Raw genomic sequence first — 13064 nt, 5'->3', positions numbered from 1 at the left:
TCGTGATGAAGTGTTTTGAACGTATGGTCAAAACTCACATCACATCCACCCTGCCCACCACACTGGACCCACTCCAGTTTGCCTACAGGCCAAATAGGTCCACAGATGATGCGATAGCACTCGCACTGCACACCACCCTCTCACACCTGGATCGGAAAAACACCTATGTGTCGATCCTGGTCATTGACTACAGCTCCATCTTTAACACTGTAGTGCCGTCCAGACTCATCACAAAGTTCCAAGACCTGCGCATCAACCCCTCCCTGTGCAGCTGGATCATGGACTTCCTGACAGGCAGACCCCAGGTAGTAAGGATCAGCAGCGTCACCTCGTCCACATTAACACTCAGCAGGGATGTGTGCTCAGCCCCCTGTTGTTCTGCTTGTTCACCCACGACTGCACGGCCTCACAAAGCTCCAACACCACCATCATCGGCTGCATCACTGACAGTGACGAGTCTGCTTACAGAGCTGAGGTGAGAGCCCCGACATCGTGGTGTCAGGACAACAACCTCCTGCTCAATGTCAGCAAGACCAAGGAGCTGATCATGGACTACAGGAGACTGCAGGGAGAGGGACACACCTCCATCCACATCGGGGGTACAGCAGTGGAGAGGGTCAGCAGCTTCAGATTCCTGGGGATTAACATCAGCGAGGATCTAAGCTAGTCACACCACACAGGAGTGGTCGTGAAAACAGCACGACAGCGGCTGTTCTTCCTCCGATGACTGAGAAGGTTCGGGATGGACCCCAGGATACTTGCCAACTTCTACAGGTGCACCATAGAGAGTATCCCGATTGGCAGCATCACAGCCTGGTATGGCAGCTGCACCGCTCACTACCGCAAAGCTCTGCAGAGGGTGGTCAGATCAGCACAGCGCATGACCAGGACTGAGCTGCCAGCCATCCAGGACCTCTACAGCCAGCGCTGCAGGAGGGAGGCACAGCAGGTCCTCGCTGACCCCAGCCATTCTAGCCATAGTCTATTCACTCTCCTGCCATCTGGAAAACAGTACAGGAGCATCCGGACCCATACCAGCAGGTTCAGAGACAGATTTTTCCCCCAAGCAGACTGCTGAACCACTGACACCACACATGCACACATTGCTTGGACCCTTAGACTGAAAGTGGTCTACATTACATTGCACTGTTCATCTACCCAATCCCATACTGTGTACACCATAACTGTCTATGCTGTTGCACATGCACTTCAAGATTGTTCCACTCAGGACTGTTCATCCACTACACATTCTTATATTCCTATACTCTTATATCTGTCTTATATTTTTATATTTCTACATTTCTGTACATTTCTATTTATTGCACATGTATATATATATTCCCTTATATATCACCTTATATTGCCCTTATATTTACCTTTACTGTTCTTTCATTATTATTATTTACCTGCTACACTTTGCAAGCTGAGCTGGTCCCGAGCCCAAAAATTTCATTGCTGATAATGATGTCCACATTGTTATCTAGTAAAAGACAATAAAACTTGAAACTGAAACTTGAAAGTCTGTCACATGAGTCACTGACCACTCCTTGTTACACGAGTAAGGACCACTCTTCCAAGAAGTCTTAATGCACGCAGTGTTTCATGCTATGTGTAGGCTACCCCAGATCCATCCACCACTAATCCGGCACCTCAGGGCCAGCCGACGGGAATCCATACTGCAGCAGATGATGGGAAGACGATCCCCTGCTGACTTCTGACCCATGAACACTGCCTATTGTGTTAATGTGGGCACCCAGCCAAGCATTGCTACCAGGATATGAACCTCAGTCTCTGTGGTGGTGGACTAGCATCTGCCACACTTTTTTTTATCATTTTTATACTTTTTCAGAAATCTCTTGAGGCTGAGGTTTGTGGTGTTCAGCAACTATAAGAATGAAACTGATCAATATTATTGAAATGAATATGAAATTCCTTTGGATTAATATTTTAACCATGGCGCAGTTATTTCAAATGTGATCTCTTTTTTTTCTTTTCTTTTTTTCTCTTTATTTATTTCAATTATTTTGTCAGTTATACTGTATGTTTACATGCATTTTCATGCATTTCATTCTGTAAAACGTGCAATGTTTTTCGTAAGGTGAAAAAGGAGACTGCATGAGATCACAAAGGAAATGGTGAATGTGGTTTAACTTTGAACACTGGTGAAATGAACACACTTTGCGTACAGGGTTGTGCCAAAGGAGGGCAAAAATAAGAACATTTAATCATATCTCCTCCAAAACTCATAACTGACTCTTGTCTCCAGTCCAATACACTGTTCATATGCATGAAAAAAGGTTTCACAGCACCACAAGGAATATTCCTATATCAAAATTTATTTACCAGCATTTAGTCATAAAGAACAAAATCTGCCTAGTTACATTTACACTTTATCTGTGTGCTTACAGTACATCTACATTTTACAAGCTGTGACTTCAACAATTCCATAATTAAACAGCAGATAAACAAGGTACTGCACCCTATTTTATGTAATAAAAAGCAATCCTGATATAAACTGAAGCCAGCAATGGCACATTCTTCCCCTCCAAGTGCAAAAATAACTGGCTTGAACTTTTGGAAAAGTCCCACGCAACACCTCATACTTTATTAAGTGGTGTCCTTCATATGAGAGTATGAAGGATAAGCCAGATTTACCATTGGAAAATGATCTGGAAAATCAGCATTGACTTATAACAAGCAAGATATTACATCTATAAGGTAGCACAGACTTCAGTTTCATATTTGACTGTTAAGAAAAAAAAGGTCACCCATTAAATTCACTTTTGTTGTTTAAAAAATATTCATTGTTTTTGTAGTGGAGCTCTTGGAAACAACTGTTACTCATCTTGAAAAGCACGAAGAAGCTCAAAAAGTTGTTGAAAGGATGGTCTTTCCTCTGGAAGCTGAAACAAGAGAGTCACTATTTGTAGTTCAGTTTCGGTGTTGATTAGTCACAGTGATATGTATACATTGCACTTCAAATTAATTAACTTATTTAAATACTTTAAGTTTTTTTTCATTGTCCCCTCAGATTAAAATGTCCGCATACTCATTATCTCACGATTACATCTCATAATTACGTGGTTATAGGTGATCATGAAATCTCACCCTCAGGCAGTGACCTCCTCACTACGGGAAAGTCATGCTAACAAAACCTTCCTCCTATGTATATGAAGCCAACCACTGTACCACTTGATATTTGTCACATTGACTGACATAGCTGATATGACAACAACCACAGCTGCCTAATTTTCTGACAGCGTGTGATTTGTTTAACATACCAACCTGAGTAAAGACAGCCATTTGTGTGGGACTCAGACATGTTTATTCAGTTCATCTCGGTTTATGCAAACATTTCACTTTATGAATACACATATTCTTTAAATATCATGCAGGAGAACGGAGAGAAGCAACAACACAAAACGCAGACGGGAGATGAGGAAGAAGGCAGAGAAATTTGGAAGAATTTGAGAGCACAAAAAGAAGTAGGAAGTCCAATATAAGGGCCAGAATTCATAAGTGGGAACAAAATGAGAGACTATGAGAAGAGAGGAACAATGCTGGGACAGGAAAAGCAAGGTGCAGTTAAGAGGTGAAAGAGGACAAATGCTGAAATCAAAAGGCTGTTGGGAGAGAATTGGAGCGAAGCCTCAACATAATTTGCAGTTATTAGCACAAAAGTTTGAGACAAGAAATAAAGGGATGCCAGGAAAAAGATGTATCAGGACGTGACAGGACCATAACTATTACAATAAGCCAGAAAATAATATAAAAGGGCTACAGATTTTGTCTGTCTTAAATAAGATGGCCTTAAGAAGGTAGATCTAACCTCATGCCAGCAGCTTCCAAAAACCTGGTAAAGTTCTGCAGTGGCCAGCTGAGGTCTGTACAATCGGTGTCCCTGCGAGACCATCTCAGCAACTTGGGCATTGTCATACAGCTCATAGGGTTTTTTTCCTAAGGTGTACACCTCCCACATTAACACTCCTTCATGTTAGAGGAGACCACAAAGAGAAAGATGACAACTATAATTACCAGTATCATCATTATAGATCATGATCATGTTCATGCAAAAAATCAAGTTCATTTTCTATTACTTCAGAAAATGTACCATATTATCATAACATACACACAAGCAATTATCCAAATGTCAGATGATTAAATCTCTGTTATTATTGGCTTTTGAATATTTTGGATATTTTCTACTGATATTTTTGGGGGGAGGGGGGGTGTTGTCTTTAACAACATATTCATGGATGGATAGCAAACATATCATTTCCTTTAAACTATAATATATAATATATCTGTACTTACCAAAGGCCCACACATCAGATTTGCTGCTGAATCTGGTGTAGTTAAGGACCTCAGGGGCAGCCCATTTCACAGGGAACTTGGTGCCTACTGAGCTGGTGTACTGATCATCCAGAACATATCTACCGAGTACCCACAATCAGCACATCACAGTAAAGGCAGAAATAGGCACCCAAATAGATACCCAAAATCAAAGTAGTTAAAATCATTCAAGTTATATATATCAAGTTAAATATACAGTATAGATAGATAGATAGATAGATAGACAGATAGATAGATAAATATACAGTATAGATAGATAGACAGATAGATGTGTGTGTGTGTGTGTGTGTGTGTGTGTGTGTGTGTGTGTGTGTGTGTGTGTGTGTGTGTGTGTGTGTGAATATATATGTATGTATGTATATATGTATATACATATTTACACATATACTGTATATGTATAGATGCTTGGTGCTTGATATTTCCCTAATGAAGCTTAGACATGAGACAGTTTGGCAAGCTCTCTGTTTGGTGACATAATAGTCACTGTGTCCATGGTATGTAAATGTATCACAGTAATCGGTTTTCTGCAATCATAATATGCCTTGTGTCAGACGTTTACCTAGCCATTCCAAAATCAGACACCTTGACGGTCAGATCTTGGTCAACCAAGCAGTTTCTTGCTGCCTGCAGAGGGAACACATATCAGTCATGTTTTAAAAAGACTTAATGAATGAATGACAGTCAGACAAATCCATCATCTACAAATTGGTTAATTCACAGTTATTGAATAAAGCATAATTAAATTGTCAAACATTAATAATTAAATCATAATATGCTTTAGTGCAAATGTTTTGCCAGATGTTGTACATAAGACTTATAACACTGAATTTATGTCTCATCAGCTTTGACAGACTACATGAGATCAGTTACACTCTCACAATGATTAAGCCTTAAGTTTTCACTGTGGCTGACAAAAACAATGGTGCACCATAGACAAAACCACACTTTCTGTATCACTTCATGTCATTATCACACAGTTGCACAAACTAGCCCTGTCTGAGCCTACACAGTGATGTAATGCTATGTAACTTGTGTCTGAACTCTTACTAGGTCTCGATGTATAAATTGTTCTCTCTCCAGGTAGGTCATGCCATCGCACACATCCAGACACATGTCTAACAGTTGCGAAGGCTGAAGCTCTTTACCATGATTTTTTAGGTAGTCCAGTAAACATCCATTACTCATGAACTCTGTCACTATGTAGATAGGAAACATGTCTGTGCAGACGCCATGAAGGGTCACCAGTTTTGGATGCCTTAATTTCCTTGACACACAAGCAAATCATTATTTTCTTTCAAAAACAAATAGGTATTAGTTTTGGAGTGCAATAGTAGCATGAGTGGTGGTAGTGGTAGTAACAGTAGTAGGTTCAGCAACAGTAGTCCTGGCCTTGTGACAGTAACCGTTGTGATAGTAGAAGTAGGAGTGGTAATTATGGCAGAAGTAGCGGTTACAAGTGATTTTAGTTCTGATGGTAGAGATAATGCTATTAATTGTTATGACTGTAAGATCACATCAGTGCTAACGGTAAAGTTCCATCTTTATAACTTTACACAAAATACAATGAAAGTCCTTATTATGTTGAATGTGTGGAAGTAAAGGTACTTGAAACATGAGTCACTGCCATAAAAATGTACACATGCAGCTAAGTACGCAGGAGATAACTGAATATATGGCAAAATGGAACCAAAAATGTTTATACTACAAAAAAAAGGAACTGCAGGTGTAGACACAAACACTGAGTGAGTTACATATGTAATGAGAACTGAAAAAGGAACAGAGAGAGGAAGCAAGAACAGAGTAGCTTTTCAGTTTGGGAACTCACATCATGGCCTGAGCTTCCTCAATGAACTCATCAGACGACATAGAGCCTTCTTTGACCATTTTAATGGCTACTTTATATTTCCCCTTCCAGACTGCCAACTGAACCACACCAAACTGTCCACTGCCAAGCTCCTGCAACAGGGTTATCTCATCACGGCAAAGCTCCCATTCTCCTGATGAAACCAAAGAAATATTTCAAAACATACTCAGTGTGTTAATAATCGATCATTGTCTTCTGCTACGTGTTTTAAGGTGTGACAAGTAATTGGGATTGTTCTCTCAGATTAATACTATGGAAACAGTCATATGTGTATAACCCTGTACATCATATATTATACAGTGATATACATTGTATATCTTACCTTCATATTTTAGAACTTTTCATATATTTACACCAGTAGTTAGTTTATTTGACAGAATATTACAAATTTATATTTCTAGAAACAGAGTGTGCTGCTTTCATAATCCAAAAAATTGTGGTGAAAAAGTTGACATCAATCAGAACATTGTATTGGTCTAACCATACACTGATGGAGCCTTGTTGTCATTAGTGATGGCTGGGTGGCGCAGTCTTGTCAACAGGCCTAAATGAAACCAACAATCTATGGATGAGTGAATGGTAGTCAAAAGGTCACGTTCTCTGTTTTTCTCTTTAAATGACAAACTTCAATAACAAGATTGTGTTTGTTTGCAACAAAACAGCCATGGGTGGTTGGAAATTACTCAACTCAGCTTTATTTCATCATTTACAGAAAAACCCCCCAATGAGTCACATCACGTATTCGTCAGTGTTATTCTGTATCTCTGAGTGTGTTAGCGTGTGTGTGTGTGTGCGTGCCTGTGTGTGAGAGACGACAGATTGCGGAAGAACACAGACCTGCCCCATTGAGCTGGTGGTATTGAATCATTTGGGGAATAGAGTCGAAAAGGTGTTTCTGTGCGAGGTAGTACTTCCCATCAGCACTGACATTGACAAGGTAATGCCGGACGGTTCCATTCAATTCACTGCACAGAGGAGAACATTATTAACCCTTTCATAGCCCTCTGCCCTGAAAAATGCACCTCTTGTCAAATATTATAAAGGATACGTTTGACTTATTTGACTGCATAACTGAATTTGATTTTTTATTATAAATAATTCATTACCAAGTTGATTTATTTGATGAGACAAATATCCATCTTTTAACAGTTTATAGCAATTTAGAATAATAATGAAAACATGATATGGGCCGAAATGTGCTTTAGTATTTTTTTCTCACGGTATGTTTATATATTTTTTAAAAATAAGTTATTGACAAAGGTTGATCATGAACTGATGTTACAAAGAGGATATCATTTGAATAAATGTAATAAAAAGTTGGACTGATTACTTAATAATATTAAGTTCAGTAGATTCAACACCACCACAAGTTCAATTTAAAAAGAGAATGAATAAGCATGCTTTTTAAGAATTATCACCAGGGTGAAGCAAGGTCACCAGAGAGATAAGTTCTAGGCTTATTGTCTACTATGTATAACAGAAAAAATGCACTCTATACATTTTTGGTGCTGATATTAATATCATTTTGTGTCTTTTCTTCCTGTACTCACTCAAGTGCTTGACTGAATAACGACACTGTGTACATTCCCTTTTGACTGGAGTCTCTGACTACAAATGATCCCTCTTTCCCCTAAGAGAGCAGAATCCAATGTCAGTTTAACAAAATTAAGCCAACATAGGAAAACATTGGGAGTTTATGTATGAGGAATTGGTCACCTTCTCTCTCAGTAGTTGTTCTGCCCTCACCCGTGACAGGTTTCCAACATACCAGCTAGAGCAGAATATATTCGCATCACTCAGATATGTATTTATTAGTAAAAGATGTTCTAAATATGTGTATGCATTTCATCAAATACATAGTCAAACTCAAGCACTGAGTTCAAGGAGACCTACAAGCAATTTAGGTGCATGTTTAAATACGAAATATGTGGTGAACTGAATTGCATTGGGGATTTGTCATCTCTGCAATGTCAATTTTCAATCTTTGTTAAATCATTTGTGTACATCTACGTGTACATGTGAGGACATTCTCACGGGTAGTCTTCCACACGGACAGACTTCAGAGAGATGTGCTGCACAGTATCTGCCCCACTGCATGTCCTGGGTAGAGAGAGACAGAAATTAATGATATTTATGCCTAACATAAAAAAAGGTTTATTCAGTTTGATTTCAATCATACTCACTCTCTGAGACTGTAAGACCTCTCTGGGTTGGATTTAAAATGCCTGCGAGATAAAGAGACTGGGTTTTTGGGGGGTTTTGCAGGGGAGTTGTAGTTCCATCACATCACCTTATATGAGTCATAAGTAGAGTAATGAGTGGTTTTAGCTTGATCTAAAATGGGGCCCAACTAACCACACTCAGAACTGTAGTGAGTGAACAGGTTTAATCTTCAATATTTTTCATCCCCAGCTGTTACTTTCATAAGTGACAATACGAGAAACGACGAGGCCTTTCGTTGGTATAGAGAGAGATAGATTATTGCTGAACTTTGTTATTGCAAATACAGAGTAGGGCAGAAGTTTTTTTCAAATGTGATAGAAAAGATTGCTAAGAGAATCATTCCTCACCAATTTTCCATGCTATGAGAACACTCTGTCAGGACCCTCCTGGGCAATGCTCCCATTACACTGACAGATTTAGTATTAGAATATGTGGACACTGTTTAGCCTCACCAGTGAAGCAAAATAATTTCTGAAGTGTTTTAGAAAGCAGTTTAACCTGTAATTTCTATTGTAAATTTTATAACATTAAAACACTGCTGCCTTAAAATCACATAACAGCTGTTACTCTACCTGATAGCTTGTTACAACAGAAAGAAAACAGCAGAGTAATGTAAGAAAATGAATGTTCGTCATGCAGCATAAGCCATTCATTTCTATGGAGTATAGGCTGGTATTCTGGAAATATATGTACTTTGTAAAACATCCAGGTGAGATTTTACAATTTCCATGGCTGATGTTGTGCTTAAAGCTGGCATGACGTGTTAAAAGAGTAAACGACCTGTAGCTCTCAACACATGGTGTCAGCAAAACTCATAGATGTATCTGTTTTGTTCAGAGTCTTTACGATTATTGAGTTCATTTTAGGTGAGTAATATAACCAGTATTACAATCTAAGTCATATCACCCTTGTTTATGCACAGTTTGGCTCTCATTTCTTTTGGAAACTTTTATTGGTCTTGAGGTGAAAAATGATACATATGGTAGCTCTTAAATAAGGAGCAAGTTATGTTTTCAGTGGCATGGCCCATATTTCATATCTTATATTAATAACGCTACAATGTCAGGTATTGGTATTTTGTGTGGTCTACTGACCATGGGTCTCCATCAATACAAGCACACAGCCTGACAGGTGTGAGTGAGGCTATCACATCTAAATCAGAGGAAAAATATTTCCCTGTCCTTAATCCTACTTTTCAGATTCTGATATAGAATGTCAGGATGGCCTGGTACATCCCCAAAGTTGACTTTTATGCAATATATTAGTAACTACCTCTCACCAGAGCACCTACAGTTGCCTCAGAGATTTTGGCAATGTACCATAAACTCATTCCATATTTTGCTGAGCTTACAGCCCCTCTGAAACAACTGTAGAAAAATTATGCAAAGTGTATGTAGCAAAAGGGCTCCAGTAGTTGCTAGCAAAATGTGTAAGCTTGGCCAAAACCAAGTGCATTTTGTCAGTCAGCTCAGAGAGGACAGAGAAAGCATATAGCCAAGACCATTATATACAATATCTTATCAAATCTCATGGAAAAATATCTGAAAGCTAATATTCCAGGAAGTTTCACTCATGTGACAATACTATGTGCTGATACCTGACTCTACTGGGGAGATGAAGTAGTTTCCCAGGTACAGCTGAAAAAGGCTGTACCTGGGCCAGCTGAAGACATTTTTGAGAATGCTGGAAGGACCACGGTGGCCCTGAATGAACACAAGGCATCTTGGAGCATGGCAAGCTACGTCTGCTACATTAGCAAGTTATGGACCCAGAACTTCCATTTGTCTCACAGTGCCCACAGTATGAAAATCAGTGGATTTACTCAAATTGGGGTGGGGGAGGATTACCCATATATTTGCTGACACTAAATGTTATTAATTTTGGAATCTAATCTTTAATTACATGCATTTTGAGATAAGTGAGTTTTTACATGTGTTTTGTTGCCTCTATCTCAGGAGTCAGTACATGCGCTCTTCTTGGGTAAGAACGATTCATGGGTGTTTTCAGTATACCATCTATTTGGATAGTGGTTGTCTGAGCCATACTAACCATCACTTACCAAGTGATTCCTTCAGAAAACATCAAATGCCCCAGGGGTGGAAAATATTATGTAAATCTCAGAGAACCATTCATTTACAGCATCACGAGCCTACTCACTAACCCACACCTACCTACAGTTTGTATTTTTCTCCATCTCTTCCAAGTATGAGGAGGGAGCATATCCAACTGACCTAATCAAGAAAGATTATGAAAAAACTTCATTTTGTATATGGTGCAGAGGGAAAACAGTATATCAGCAACAACTACAAACTGACGGCACAAAGTTTCCATATATTGCAATGAAGAGATAAATACTACAGAGAGACTTTACCCTTGAGTGTCTCTGATTTTACACCACTGGTTTGAGTCATTCTCTATGATGTGGTATTTGGTTCCTTTCAGTAGATTCAGTTCATGGGGCCCATCAGCTTTGTAGTCATAACGAGCCACCACCATCTTCACAGAGCTTCTCCGATCTTCTGAGATTGGGGGAAGAGCTGTCCTCTCTGTGTCCTGGACAGAATATGTGTTAGGGTTGTAGAGACATATGTTTATGTTAGCCAAATGCATGGCTAAACATATTGAGTTAGGCACCAAAAGCTGAGATGTGACATCTTTCACATTTAACATCAAAATTACCATCATTACAACCACACCCACCACATCCAAGTCATGATAAAAACATCTGGGCTAGGTTTGCTCAGAATTAAGAGGCTTTAAGAGAATCTGTTAGATCATTAGCTATATTAGCTAAAATTTACCTCAGCAGGTGGAATAGGAGGAAGCGGTTTGTGTGGAGGAGTTCTATTGACCTCAGGGGAATTACGCTCTGCGAAAGCAGTTAACATGTATAAAATGTATGCCAGACTATAACTGAGGTCTGTCTTCAAATGAAAGCTAATATCTTTGAGACAAAATATATCATCTGAAATGAAAGAATTTTAACACTGAGAGGCAAACACCTACTGGTGACCAACTGCAACACCATGAAGTTATGACACAGTAGTATGGTTTAGCACATAGCTATTCTTAGCAGGTTTTCAATATACCTGTATTCAGCACAGTACATCCTGGGGCAGTTTTTGCTGCCTGACCACAGCATAGAAACTTCCCATCAGTCCAAAAACCTCTGTGGTACTTTGTCAAGAGCTTAGTGTTATTTCTAATCACTGCAAAATAGTAAATTAATAGGGTTACTGGTATAATGATGTAGCAAGATAAATGTTAAAAGCTCCACAACAAAGTTATACTATCACATAGTTACCTTGCTTCAGGACTTCTAACCAGTCATTTCTACTGTCATCATCTTTGGCAAACACATAGAGAATGAACTCATCATGAACAATCTGAGGAATATAGAACAAGACTTTGGAATGGTATGGTTGAATTACTGTGTGATGATTATCGTGTGATGAAAATGATCGTATTCTCTGAATGTATGATGAAAACCAACAGAAGGAGAACGGAAATAAAGACTGATGAGGCAAAATGTAACATGCTTTATGTTTTTGCTTGCATGTTGGACCTGAAAAGGAAACTGTCTTTCAACTGGTGAGTTGTCTTCTGGCTGAACCCTCTCCACACAGCAGATTCTCTCTATCAGCACATTTCCTTTTTTCGCTCCCTTTTTCTATAGATGTATAATACACATGAATACAATATGTAATAGTTACCATTATGATATATACTGGTCATTTAGTAGCTATTTGAACAACACAAGAAAGAAAACTGTCTGCAAACAAAACAATACAATAATGAAATATGTAAAATAATGAACGTTTTGGAAGCTTATTCCAATATTTTCTTTTTTCCATTGGTATGCTTGCTTTTCCTTGACATTTTACAAATCTGGTGATTTAGAGGATAATCTAATACTTTTGTAAAAAAAAAAGGTAATCAGGCATAAATCTCAAATCTATGACAGTAGTAAACTGAGTTTGACCTACCCCTTTATCATACTCATAATAATATAGTGCATGGCTCTTGAGTATGAATAGGCGCTCTTTATAATTCCGTGGAGAGATTTTCTTCTTTTGTTGAGACATTTTAAGAAGGATTCCCTCCTTGATGACAAGGTCATTCACATGTGCAGCTGCATAACAGATTGGTGCTCACATACTTAAACTCTGTTTTGTCAATCACTTATGCTTATTTAGGCAGACTACACTTGTTATTTTGAACTTCCCGTTCAAAACTACACCCAGGAACAACAGTGCATTCTATGTTCTCACTACATTCATTAATAGAAAATTTTCTTCTAAAAAAAAAAAAACACTGTAAATGAGCTTCTGTACATAGTGATCCTAATCAAACCAAACTTTTCAGATATCTACAAAAGATAAGGTTTTGGTAGAAAATGCAAACCTGGAAAAGCCAAAGCCATTTCCTGCAGGTTTCATATGACCTCCACTCGAGCACTGGCTGCTGTTGGTTGTGTGGACTGTGTGTTATAACCTATATGCTAACAGAGCACACAAAGGCTGACTGTATTCTTAAGGTAGGGTTTAGACACACTATTTGCATGACCATGTCAGTAGTTAGAGTGGGTGCAAACATTAACAGTATCATGTTTGTTAAAGTCATG

General features: G+C 38.8%; 1 protein-coding gene across 1 annotated transcript; it reads right to left on the bottom strand.

The window, feature by feature from the left end:
* Nucleotides 1–2837: 2837 nt before the first annotated feature.
* LOC115810181 (cytoplasmic tyrosine-protein kinase BMX-like) lies at nt 2838–12863 on the bottom strand. The gene is made up of 18 exons (XM_030772109.1): nt 12845–12863; nt 12427–12572; nt 12006–12110; nt 11745–11826; nt 11530–11649; nt 11242–11309; nt 10812–10993; nt 8252–8317; nt 7934–7988; nt 7768–7847; nt 7055–7182; nt 6699–6761; nt 6179–6350; nt 5401–5617; nt 4913–4977; nt 4315–4433; nt 3830–3987; nt 2838–2903 (listed from the first exon to the last, which is right to left on the bottom strand). The coding sequence occupies exons 1-18, from the start codon at nt 12861–12863 to the stop codon at nt 2838–2840; spliced, it is 1911 nt and encodes a 636-aa protein (XP_030627969.1).
* Nucleotides 12864–13064: the final 201 nt, after the last annotated feature.

The sequence above is a fragment of the Chanos chanos genome, chromosome 4 (genome assembly GCF_902362185.1).
Source record: "Chanos chanos chromosome 4, fChaCha1.1, whole genome shotgun sequence".
Classification (NCBI taxonomy): Eukaryota; Metazoa; Chordata; class Actinopteri; order Gonorynchiformes; family Chanidae; genus Chanos; species Chanos chanos.
Note: the sequence above shows the minus strand (reverse complement) of the source record. Positions and strands in the feature narration are given on the sequence as shown.